This window comes from Vanessa tameamea, chromosome 15, assembly GCF_037043105.1.
Source record: "Vanessa tameamea isolate UH-Manoa-2023 chromosome 15, ilVanTame1 primary haplotype, whole genome shotgun sequence".
NCBI lineage: Eukaryota > Metazoa > Arthropoda > Insecta > Lepidoptera > Nymphalidae > Vanessa > Vanessa tameamea.
Genome location: NC_087323.1, coordinates 6,752,892 through 6,766,295, shown reverse-complemented (window position 1 = coordinate 6,766,295; position 13,404 = coordinate 6,752,892). Strand labels below are relative to the sequence as shown.

Genomic DNA, 13,404 nt, shown 5'->3' with positions numbered 1-13,404 from the left:
TTTATGTAAATGATATTATCCGTCTTTAGACCAAAATGTACGCGTGTGGTAAATCGAAAACCGCTTTTATGATTTCGTGACTAAGTTCAATCTATATTATACATGCTCTCCAAACATGTAGTTTATCATTTGGATGGATGAACATGAAAAATGAGCACGAATGCATTTTCATTGTTATGATACGAAAAGTAGAAATAGTTTAATCTGATTTAAAAATAAAATTATTTCCTTCAAATTACGTTTGGATTTTTAAATGAGTTCTTTATACTTTTCTTTAGAAAGCGAGTACAATTGCAAATATTTAAGCATCGAAGTGAAAATGTACCATTATCTTATATGGAAATATATATTATAAAATATTTTTAAATTATTCTATTTATATTTGACGTAAATGATTTTTAAATTGAGTGTCTGCTTACTTTAGTTTATTAAATTCATATTATTATTTTATTAATAAGCACTAATTTTTATATTAAACCTTTTCAGTGAAATATATAAAAAAAATACAGCTTTCTTCAAGATCGAAGTGTGTACGTTTTTTTATGTAGAAATGGGCTCTCTTGTTATTTTTTTATAAAACTGTATTATTTATAGTCATACTGATGTATACTCTAATTTTACTTATAGTTTTAAAAGAATATTTTAGAAATTTGGTTTCAGGTGACTTGTATGTAAAATATAATTGTATAAATATATATATTAGTGGGGTAATATAGAGGTTGATGACTGTATAAAAGGGTGCGTTTCTTTTTTTTTTGTATTTTTCATCAAATAAATTATATAACGTGTATATATATATACGGTCGAATTGAAACTGAGGTAGACATTAAGCATCGATTGTACTTGATATAAATTGTTCATGAAATTATGTAAAGTAGCTTTTAGAAATCGTAATATATATATATATATATTGTTATAGTATATAGATGAGTTTGTATAGTTGTACAGATAATGAAGAGATATTATATTGTAACAATAAATTGTTTACTGTGATAAATTCCTCCTAATGCTGCTTTGTAATACTGTATGGACGATTAGCAGATTCTTTGTTAAATAGTATCATTTATTTATTGTTCGTGAATATAAAGTACTTGTACAATATACGGTCTTTTTTTGTATAGTTTTCAATTATATTTATTTGTAGTGTTGTGTACACTCATCCTTACTTGCAGTATCGTATCATATTAGCCATTAGGGAAATTGCTTTACGTAATCTTGCGCTATTTGCCTTGAGCTTACCTTGACTCCAATAGAAATTATCAGTTTAATTTTAATATAGGTCTGTTTTTATCAGCTATAAAAATTAAATATAAATCGGGTACTTAAAAGTGAAAGGCGAAGCAATTATATCTCACGTATCATCCAAAGTCAGCATAGTCGCATTAAAAGTAAAGTTTTATATTTTGGACAAAATGCTGAATTTTCCAAAAAAAAGTCTCGTTCAATTTATTTAACAACGGCCTAATAAATTACAATGACAAGATTCGTTGTTCATTATTAAGTTAGTCCATTATGTCAAGGTCGAGGTTGAACAGCCATAAAAACTTTAACGTAGGCAATTCTAACTTGTCCTACAAGAAGTAAGACGCGAACTTTACAAAGCAAGCTGGCACCGACATCGCTGCACATCGATTTATTTTATACAATACGATAACACCTCAGTTCTCATGATGACTCCATACAGTTAACGTCACAGATTAAACAGTTTTTGTTTATTTTTAAAAACAATCGATTCTTTTTTTAAATATGACTACAAAAATAACAAGTAAGAAATGGATAAGCGAAGAAACTGTGGATGAAAAGGAACTCTTTAGTCATTGCAGGGAAATGGAGATTGTTTGCTATGCCATAACAAAAGTGGTTATGGAAACGGATAATAAATGGAGGAATTGTGTTGGAAAAACGAATAATCACTCACTAACGAATCGCAGTTTTATTATGGAGCTAGTTAGCATACAGGTTCGATTTAATTTATGAAAATTATATCAATTTAAAAATAAACTGCCTGGATTTAAAAAAAAAATAATGATCGCTACTATTTTACTAAATTAAAAGAAGCGACATTTAAAACGTATCTACACTTTTTTTTTACAGTTGTTTTTATTTTTGAAATAAAAAATAATTTACCTTTCTTAAATATTAAAATTTCGCAGGTATTAGATGAAATAATAGAATATTTAATGAAAGTAGTGAAATCGTTCTACAAATTAAATCCTAAGTTAGCTAGACTGAAAAAGGAAAATGGTCTTGTGTTAAGTAAACACGACCATGTTTTCGACATGTTGTGTAGCAGAAGATTCATAATGCTACAATCGATAAATAGTCTCATACTCACAATTTTATCAACCTGCCTACATAGAGAAGACTCTAGGAAAATGATTGAATCATGTTTAAGGTAACTTTTTTTGCTGACCTTACATAATTAACTTTGCAAATAATTATATATATATATATATATATATATTTTAATTAAGGTTGCAAGTCCAAATCATTAATAAATTATATATAACACTTCTTCAGTGGTAGGGCTTTGTGCAAGCCAAGTAGGTAGGTACTCACTCATCAGATATTTTACAGATATAATTAGTATTGTTGTGTTACGGTTTGAGGGGTGAGTGAGCCAATATAACGACAGGCATAAGGGACATAACGTCTTAGCTCCCATGGTTGGTGGCGCATTGCCCGTTCGCCTATGACATTATATATATACATTTTTTCTATTTTTTGTATTATATATATAGATCTAAAACTAAAAATGTATGTTTATACAAAACAGTTCCCTCTGTCCGATTAACGGGCATCCGTTACTATATCTTTCGGAAAGTTTTCAAACAGAAAATACCATAAATATATTATTGTATAGATTATGATTAATGTATACTTTTTACAGTTTAGTTGGCATTTACAATAACTTAATCGGCTTAAGTTATAAGAAATTTAGTGCTAAATTTAACATCTGCAGTAACGCATATCCGAATGTCGTTAGCGAAACAAAGCCGTTAACATTAACAAAAATTGTACAGGTGAGTTTGAATATACATTATATATACAATTTAATTGAATTTGCCGAAGTTCGAATCTGGTCAAGTCTTACAGTTTTGTCATGTTCAATTATCTTATATAATTATTTTCCTCGACAACGGAGATCATGATGAATCCATTACCCAACATTTGCCGATTAAGAATTTGTATCTACATGTATATTCACCATTCTGCAAGAGCGATATGATGGAATACTCACCATAACTTCTTAAAACGGGAAGTTTTGCCTGGCAAATATGTAATTATAAATAATTGACTTACGAAAACATATTGGTTGGATAGTTAAGTTACTAAAATAATTTACGTTCAAGTATATATAAGATATATGTATATGTTGATGATAAATTTTACATATACAAAAAGCTATATATTCAATATATACTCCGTTTATGCACTAAAGTATAGAATTAGTAAATACTGTAATGCTATTATAGAAATAACGAAACTTCTTTTAGAACAAAATTACAATAGAATTTAAGGCCGCGTCCTAGTTTGTACGAAACATGCAATTGTCCGCATTCTATTCAGTAAAAAAAGAAAGAAAATATAATAATGATATTCGTTGGTGTATAGGTTCTAGCAAAGAGCCGAACGGAAGTTAATTGCCACCGTCTAATAAATTGTTTGGTGATGATGTTCAAACCTGAAGATCATGGCGATTACGATTCCAGTTCTAACGCTGATAGTTTGGAAATATACCAGTAAGTTTTTTATTGCTTCTAATTCTTCTAATCTTTGTATATAGCGGATGATTTTTAACGCCCTTTTTTATGATGTATAAATGAATTAAGTATAATAATGTGGTGAGTTGTCAAGGATAGGACCGTGTAGGGGCGTCAACAATACGCGTAATAATCACTTAACACGCCTTAGAATTACACGTGCTTAATACGGTTCAATACCCTTTTTGACATGTAATCAATAATAAGGGTTCTTTCACTGTCCCTAGGAACAATTTGAAATTTCATTCATCAAATTAGTCTAACACATACTTTTTGGGATTAAAATTGCAAATCTATGTTTATCCATTTGGGTAATTTTATCTCAATAAAAAAACACCCATTATTTATTTAATTGATTTGTATTGAATTGTTTAAGTATTCTATATCTGACATATATTTAAAATATCTGAAGCAATAAGTATTTGTTATATTTTTAGTACATTAACAAAACACATAACACCACCGAATTCGTCATCTCGCCGACTCAGTATAACGAAGCGGCGTCAAGCGTTCATAGAAAATAAAAAAGCTAAAATGAAACAAGCACAAAGTCTCATCGACCTGAAGAATGGTCATAAGAAATTGACAGAGATGTTGAATCCACAAAATTCAGATGCCGACGTACCTTACACATCTCTTCTAGGCAACGAATGTGTCTTAGACAATGTTTTTAATAACGATGGTAATGTTTTTGTGTTTTTGTTAGACTAAGTCACTAAGTTAAAAGACTAAGTATTAGACTTTGTTTAAGTCGAAAAGATAAATTGGAAAACTTTTTTTTTAGTACATAAGTTATTTACTGAACTATATCGTTATATTAAGTTAGGTATGTAACTTTATATACTTAATTAAATATTACATTTATTATTCAAATATTTTGAAAATCGCTTTGATAAATTTTCCACCATTATAGACACAATGACATTACTCTTGCTTAATGCGAGCTTTTGTAACTATTCCATATAATTACAGAAAATGTAAATGGAATTTTACAAAGTGAAGAAATGTACATTGAAATACTTCTAGACACTGTTGCTAATATATCACCGATATTGTTGGGGCCCAAGGGTGTGAAGAAATTAAAGTCAGGTAAATGTTATTTTCAACTTATCTAATTTATACAATATATTTATTGCTTTTTTTAATATAAATATTTTATAGGAAGAATACAAGCTAGTAAGAAGTCTGCTCAGAAGGTAACGGAATATTATCAAAATTTACTTTGGGGTGACGTCGGCAGTTGTTTGGAACATATTGTGCTTTGGTGGTCTTCGTTTCCATTAGCGACAAGGTATCATTTTGGTTACCTACTGCAAATAGATATTCGCATTTAATCGTGGTTAAAATTATTCATGTCACAAATAGAAAAATAAAACCACTAAAACAATAAATATTGAATACCTTATCTATTCCAAATTCTGTTAGGATTGAACCTGTAGGGTATAGGATTTGCAGTAGCAAAAAAACACTCAAAATAAAATAAAAAAAAATATATTTTAATACTTTACTCTATAAAGACGTTAGCACAGTACTAGAAACTGATGTGGGTTTAAAAATAATAAATTAAAAATAGCTAACAAAATTTAAAGAGACAAGTAAATACCAAAAAATATAACAGAAGTATAAAAACACGCACACTATACGGATTTATTAATTAAGGCTTAGGTAAAATGAGGATAGTTAAAATTACATGTTTCTTTTTCAAACGGTACCAGTTTAACGTCATGACCAATTATTTACATGTCTGTTTCATTTTGGTCGTAATATACCACATATTATAGATAACATAAAAATAAATAGCTTACAAGACTTGCAGATTTTTTTGCGTTGCAAACGGTACTTACAATCATGGACGTAAATTAACAGCATTTGGAATTGATAATGTTTATACAAAATTTTAATCTGTATATTTAGAAAGCGAATAAATCTTTGTAATCACTATTCCAGATCACCTAAAACGAGTCAAAACCTTCGCGAATGGTTATTCACAACATTCAATGATAACAGTAAGTTTTTTTTTAATTTAAAACAGATAGGCAGACTGGTAACCCGATGATACGAGGTCACAATCGTCCTTTCGAGTTAATTTTGGTTAATAATTCATACATACATCCTTTATAGTCGGTGACACATTCATCCACATCATATTGTTGTATGGCGGTAGAATATGCAATGAGTGGGTGCTAGCTACCCATAAGGGACGGCAGAAAGCCTTACCACTATGTAAAACAGCGCTTCTTCAATATAAGCACATTAATGTTAAAAACAATATAATAATTATCATTTGACGCTGTCAATTGTTTAATTTTTTAACCTGTGCCTATTTACTAAATTGTCATTCGTTATTTTTCTAATTATTTATTTTAAACTTTATAAAATTCTTGATACATTTTTTAGATACTCCGGATTTAATATTATCGTCATTGAGAATCTTGGCTGATGCGTTAGGATGCCATGTTACGTCCACTTCATGGGATAAGCATTTTGGGTGAGAAATATATTATAGGAGTTACATAAATTTACATTTTGTACAATTTGCTCCAAAATAATCTGATTACATATTTTCTTAGAAAAGAAATTTGATAAAATCTTTTCAATAAATGATTGTCTATTTGAAATCGATAATTTTTTTGTATTTTATTAGGGCGACATTAACAACAAATTTAACTCCAACCTCTCTGAAGGATTATTCTGATGTTTCAGTATACGTAACCGAAGTAAGTATTCTATATCTTTAACATTAAATAACAATTGTATTATTATTAGTATAAGCCTTTAGTTTTGTTTATCTCTTAATACACTCTATACCTATTAATTTACAAGAAGGCTAATCGGCATAGAACCCTACTTATGTAATCAAAGACATTAAGATTTTCCCATAGTCAATTACTACATTTTAAGTAGTTAGACATAATACTAAAATAATTTCAGAAATATCATAATAGCGATTATTTTTCAGGCAACAGTATCTGGTGCTAATTTCGCGATAATGCTTCAGGAGTTGGTAACGCTGAATAATCATTGCGAGGTCACGTGGGATTATATTTTAGGAGCACCTTTAGAGGATTTGCCGATCGTAGAACAAATACCAATATTACATAGACTTGGTGAGTAAAATTATACTAGTGAAACAACAACATTTATAGTGACCAATTTCTGACACATTCTCAAGAGAAACAAGCCAATTACCAACACAACACCACCAACACCCAACAACAAACAAGCGCATTAGATAAATATGGTGCACAAGTGCACTTTCTATTCCATGGCGAGGCAATCCGACGCGACCTGATTGAAATCAGGCATAATAGCATCATGTGTTTTCCGCGCAATGGTAAAGCAAACTGCAAATATCAAGACTCCAGGCTACTACTAATAATTTTACATTGGCTCGCCCATCTCATTGGTGTTTAAATTCAGCTGCTCTAAGCTTATAGGCCAAGCACCAGAACAAAGAGACTAGTCTAGAGTAGACTAGGGTAAAACACGATATTTTACAGTAAATTAGCAATCACGCATAGAGACCAACTGTTTAGACTTCCAATTACATTCGGCGAGTTTTACGAAAATAATGATTTTTTGTATTTCTTGATTTTCGATTTAATTATGATATTTTTATACTATTAATCGGTTAGGTAAGTTTCAAGAAGAACAGAATCATAGGAAAGATCTCGAATTATATGACTATTTATTTATTCTATCGAGGTAGTTATTTCTAGTGGTAGTGCCACACTGCATACCTTCGGGTTGCAGCCGAATGGGCCGGCACGCCCGGGGAAGTACCACTCTCTCACTTAAAATCGGCGTAAAGTGGTAGCTATGCTACCGCGTTTCGTCCGGTATGTAAGAGTCCCGGAGGCCCGATCCCCCTCCCCCCAAAACATAATGGTTGGGCAGAATTTGGTTTCATTACCCCAGGAGAGTGGAGAATCCCTCTCTGGGCATCCATGCTCAGGACGTACACCACCTGAGCTGGGATGCCCCGGTTGCCCTCCGAATTCTGGGGGGGGGCAATTTTGCGCTTGCCACTGTTCGGGGCAAGCGGAGCAGGCATCATAAGGCAACCCTTACCACCCACACTGTGGACTTCTGCAACATAAGGGGATTCAACTCCAACTTGAACGCCGTTCACTTTCACCTTGAGACGGCGAAGCCGGCCTTGCTCTTTCTTACCGAGACCCAGATATCCTCTCCTGCCGATACGACTATTCTTTCTTACCCCGGGTACAAATTGGAACATTCCTTTGTACCACGACCTGGGGTGTGCGTTTACGTCAGAGATGATATCTGCTTTCGACGCCTCGGCAGCCTTGAAGGGCAGGACCTATCGATGATCTTTTAGGCTCTCTCTTCGCAGCGAACTCGACTCTGGATGACCAAGGAAAGTCACCACCAACAATCCCGCGGTGTGATACCACGGTTAAATTCCGGCAAAGTGCAGTTCGTAAAGCACTTCTTTCCTTGGATATTCATAAATCGAGTGGACCCGATGGCATCCCTCCAATCGTGCTACGGACTTGTGCTCCCGATTTGGCGCCGGTCTTAACGCGTCTTTTCCGACAATCCTATGCATTCGGCGTCGTCCCGAACTCCTGGAAGTCTGCTTTGGTGCATCCGATCCTTAAAAAGAACAACCGCTCAGACCCGTCCAACTATAGGCCTATAGCCATTACCTCCTTGTTCTTCAAGGTAATGGAGTCCATTATAAACTGCCAGCTCCTGCGGTACCTAGAGGAGTACCGCCAGTACGGTTTCCGTCGGGGTCGCTCAGCCGGTGATCTTCTAGTTTACCTGACTCATAAATGGGCGGAAGCAGTTGAGAGTAAGGGGGAGGCATTAGCAGCCAGTCTGGACATAGCGAAGGCCTTCGATCGCGTGTGGCACAAAGCGCTTCTTTCGAAGCTTCCTTCCTATGGGCTTCCCGGGAAATTATGCAATTGGATTACCAGTTTTTTGGCAGATCGGAAACATTCACTGCTATGGCCGGATAAACCTAGTCCATTTCAACCCCAAAAAGACGCAAGTTTGCGCGTTAACTGCTAAAAAAACACCATTTGTCGTATCTTCACGATTTGCGAACATAGCCGCCACAGCTAGTATCGGAATACTTGGCGTCGATATTTCGAGCCTCGTTCCGTTTCGCGGTCAATTGGAAGGCAAAGCCAAATTGGCATCAAAAAAGCTCGGTTTGCTCAGCAAGGCAAGACAGTATTTCACGTCGGCCCATCGTCTAAGACTCTACAAGGCACAAATTCGGCCACACATGGAGTACTCACCTCTGGGCGGGTGCTCCCCAGTACCAGCTCCTTCCATTTGACCGTATCCAACATAGAGCGGCTGGAATTATCGACGATCAAGCCCTTTCCGATCTACTTGATCCTTTGGCTTTGCGTAGAGATGTTGGATCGCTCTGCATCTTCTAGAGAATTTATTGATTAATCTCGGCTGCAGAATTTCACCTTCGGACATCTCATCAAAATTCAAAATATCACCCACACCACCTAGATGTCCGAAAATCCACAACAGCGCGATTTTTAAGACATTTTCTGCCTCGCACAACTACTCTGTGGAACCAGCTTTCGCCGGCGGTTTTTCCGAACCGACACGACTAGGGAACCTTCTAGCAAAGAGCTTACTTCTTCCTGAAACACCGGCAACGCACCTGCAAGCCCCCCGGTGTTGCAGATGTCCATGGGCGGTGGTAGTCACTTTCCATCAGGTGAGCCTCCTGCTCGTTTGCCACCTCTAACATAAAAAAAAGGTGTGATGAAAAGGTAAATTAAGTTAATTTAATAATTAAAGTGTTTTCTTACTTTGTTTAAAAATGAATATAATTTTCATTAACAGTTGAACAAAAAGGTTATTACTAAGTCATATTAGGTGTATCTATTGTAATGCGTTTTTCCCGCGAGAAAAGAAAAAAAGAGGTGTACCTATTGTAAAAAAAAATGTTATACAACCAAACAAGTTTATATATAGCTATAAATCTTGACCCTTAGTTCCCAAACACGCAGTTGTCCACGGGAGACCCGACGATGGTCTACGTTAGAGAGGTTTCGATAGTGAAGAACTAAAATGTTGTCTTGACTTTATCTTTCAATTTAGGCAGATAATATTTTACGAAACTCAGCGAATGTTATTTGTAAATACTTGCATATTCCATATTAAGTACAACGTTTGAAAAGTAATAATTCCTGATTGGAACTCTGCAACGCAAATTTCCATAGTTAGATCTAACCTTCACATTTTTTGTCGAGTTTTGGGAATACGGTAAAAATGTAGCTGCAGGGAGTCCGACGGTACCAGCTAAATTTTGAAAATAGTCTGAACTTCTGATCTATACAATATACTTGAAATCCCCACTAAAGTAAGATTGTGAGGGTCAGTGAGTAAAATGTCCCTTGGCCGCAGACCACTCGATCCACACATGTCGCCTGTGGTGCGCGGCGCAGACGCGGCGTCTCGCCGCGCAGTGGCGCGTTGATGACTTCTTCCTCGTCGCGCACTGCGACCTTCGCGCCTGCCACGAGCAGCTGCTGCAGCTGCGCTTCGCGGACCACTCCGCCGCGCTCGAGTCCGGTGAGCCGAGCCCTACCTTACCTAACCAGAATGTCAGACACTGTTAATAGTACGCATACGGTGTTCACAAATATGCATAATACCCAATAATTGTGGCATAACAATATAATAAACCACATTGTTATGACTTGTATGATTGTAGTGTCGTGCATAATTATGATTAATATGTGATTCGGTTATCTAGCGATTTAATGTCCATATATCGTTTATTTTTCAGGAAAAATCGGTGTACACGAGAATGTCTGTGCGAAAATGAGAGAAAAGTTAGTATCCGAAGTAAAAGTCAACATACAAAAGTTAAAGGTAATTAAATTTAATACGAAGTATCTTAATGTATTATTTAAAATACTTTGCTGTAAAAACTGTTTATATTTCCAGGAAGCAACAGAAGAAATAACTAGTGTATTATCATCAGTTTGCGCAACGATAAGTTTGGCGCATCTCACGATGATATTTCCGAGCAACGCCGAGTGGAGGAAGATAACTCAACCAGACATAATGCATTCCCGTTATGTACATGAGTTCTTAGGTACGTTTGCTGAGTAGTCTCCTCGAGAAGGTATCGCTAAAGTCGCTTTAGAACTTTTCCTTTAAGCTAATCCATTAATTTATAAATACGTAATATCTTTCTCTACAATTAGACCTCAAGATTTTAGCTGTAAGCACAAAGACCTAAATTAATATTTTAATTAATCAACAAAAAATATACATAATTCATCAGATAAAATGCTGTTACCGGTGATAAAAGCGACGCCTGATATCACGACCCTCAACATGGTGCTGCGTATCATGTGCGAGTCGTGGCTGCATCATATCTATGTGGCGAAAGTTAAATTCACGTAAGAGTACTGTTTACCATTCACAATACCTTTTTGTTATAACAATACCGTTGATTTCAGATGGACCAAGTGATGGTAAGTGGTCGCTACATCACCAATACGCCACCAACTATAGAAACAACTAAAAAGTTAAGTTTCTTGTCCCTGTAGTTACAGTGGCTCACTTACCCTTCTAACCGGAACACAACAACACTAAGTCTTGTTACTTGGGGATAGAATATTTGATGAATAGGTAATCACGGTTAGCACGAAGTCCTACCACCAAGTAAAAGCTAAATCGGTATAATAGAAAATATAATAAGTTTCCTAAATTTTCGTTAAACAGTAGTTACGATTTTTAATGTTATCGGTAACATGAAGCCCTTTTTGCTACCATACATTGAGATACATCGTTTTCAGTTAGATCATCAGCATTTATTTTTCATCAAAATAAGCTACTACTGTCGTCTTATTTTCAAAACAATTATTTGACTATCTGTAAGAGATGGTTTTTATTAGATATATTTATTCTAGTAGGGAGTTCTGTCAATTTTAATAAGACGTGTACAATTTTTTTTTTTTTTATGTACAATTATTAAATCTTATACACACTAAACGGATTATAAACAATATAATTTTAGAAAAGAAGCAGCATTACAATTATTAGCAGACTTCAATGAAGTTCGCAACTGGTTAAATGAGTGCAAGCAGCTTGAGGCCCCATCGAAGAAGCAGATGTTACAAAATGAAGTATTAAGGTAAAAATATAATACGAGTTTATGACTTTACTGTTGATAATTTTATTTCCCGTACCAATTACTAATTTAAATGCAGTCATATCCTGACTTACATTATTCCAAACACAAATATGTTAGAAATATGTCTAAATAATTAAATAGTAGTAATTATCTATGGGAAATATTAATGTCTTTGATTAGTTTTTATAGACTCATAATATACATTCTCAACGTTTACCATTTTATCGCTGGCTGCACATCAGACTTGATGACTTTTACTCGAATTGGTTTGTAACCAATGTTCTGGGACCCCAGTGAGAAGGGTGCGTTATTCAATCTGCTGATCCTTGTTATCTGGAATCTGGACAATAAGTACGGACCAACCATATACCAGAATTTCGTAAAATTGTAATCGTAAATCCAACACATCATTCCCTATTTACCTTTAAATTAGTTTGTCGTTTTCAATTTACTATAACTGAATTGTTTAACAATGTGATGGAAATTAGTAAAGAATAAGAATTATTTTCAGACGTTGTGAAGGAGTCGGAAGACTGTTACTGCATGCCCCGGGAGATCTTATCTCTATGCAAGAGTCCACAATGCAGTCCGCCAAAATCAGGAAAGATGGTACGAACTATACAACAGTTATTAATTTTAATAATTATTTATATTGCATATTAAAACAACTAACTATTTACTAAAATTTGTACTTTTTTGCCTTAAGCTTTCTGTTTATATTTTAAGTATCAATCAAGACGCACTATTCTGTATCTTGTACCTAGTTTACGATTTGTTACGACGTTCCGTAAACGTATTTGCGGTGTGGGTACACACTTATTGTTAAATTTTAATATTCATTGTAATTATTGTTATTGTAAATATTAATATTCATTGTAATTACGGTTATTGTAAATATTCATTTACTTTGGCTTATTAAAAATTAAATCCACGATTAATAAGTCAGATCCAGTTCTCTTAGCTATTTAAAGTAATATTTTGTAGCGGTACAGATAAGAAAATAATATGAATTGAAGAAAATACGATTCGGAATTTTTATAAAAAATCTAAGCTGCCTTTTGTCAAAGTACTAACCATACTTAATTTATTTAAGATAACGACGCGCCTGAACAGCTGATGCCTGCAGAGATGTACGTGCCCAACCAGAAGCAATGGCTCACTTTACGCGCCAACAAACTCAAAGGACCAGTCGTCTTTACACTTTGTTGTTATTAACATAGTTCCAATACTAAAATAAATATTTTTTTTTTAAACTTTTTTATTTATCCAAAGCTGCGTCTCCTCGTAAGGAACATTGATTACTTTTGTTGTATTTAACTAATAGTGCAAACACACAATAATTAAATATAATTTAGCAGGCAGACTGTTCTATAATTTTATGTTATAAAATAAATTTTGTATTATAATTTAGTAGGTAGTAACACTGGCAAATCGACCAACTGATTTCGGTGGTCACCATCACCCTGATTGATGACACATTGACAC

The 13,404-nt window shown here is 34.2% G+C and overlaps 1 protein-coding gene across 1 annotated transcript; it reads left to right on the top strand.

Annotated features, from left to right (window-relative positions):
• The first annotated feature begins 415 nt into the window (after positions 1-415).
• On the top strand, positions 416-13,166 carry LOC113399026 (uncharacterized). Its single transcript, XM_026638027.2, has 18 exons — positions 416-1,959; positions 2,154-2,395; positions 2,891-3,023; positions 3,616-3,743; positions 4,202-4,446; positions 4,737-4,853; positions 4,926-5,055; positions 5,712-5,770; positions 6,162-6,252; positions 6,409-6,481; positions 6,724-6,871; positions 10,176-10,343; positions 10,561-10,646; positions 10,722-10,872; positions 11,065-11,182; positions 11,803-11,919; positions 12,431-12,528; positions 13,013-13,166. The coding sequence occupies exons 1-18, from the start codon at positions 1,747-1,749 to the stop codon at positions 13,132-13,134; spliced, it is 2,439 nt and encodes an 812-aa protein (XP_026493812.2). The 5' UTR covers positions 416-1,746; the 3' UTR covers positions 13,135-13,166.
• The last annotated feature ends 238 nt before the right edge of the window (positions 13,167-13,404 follow it).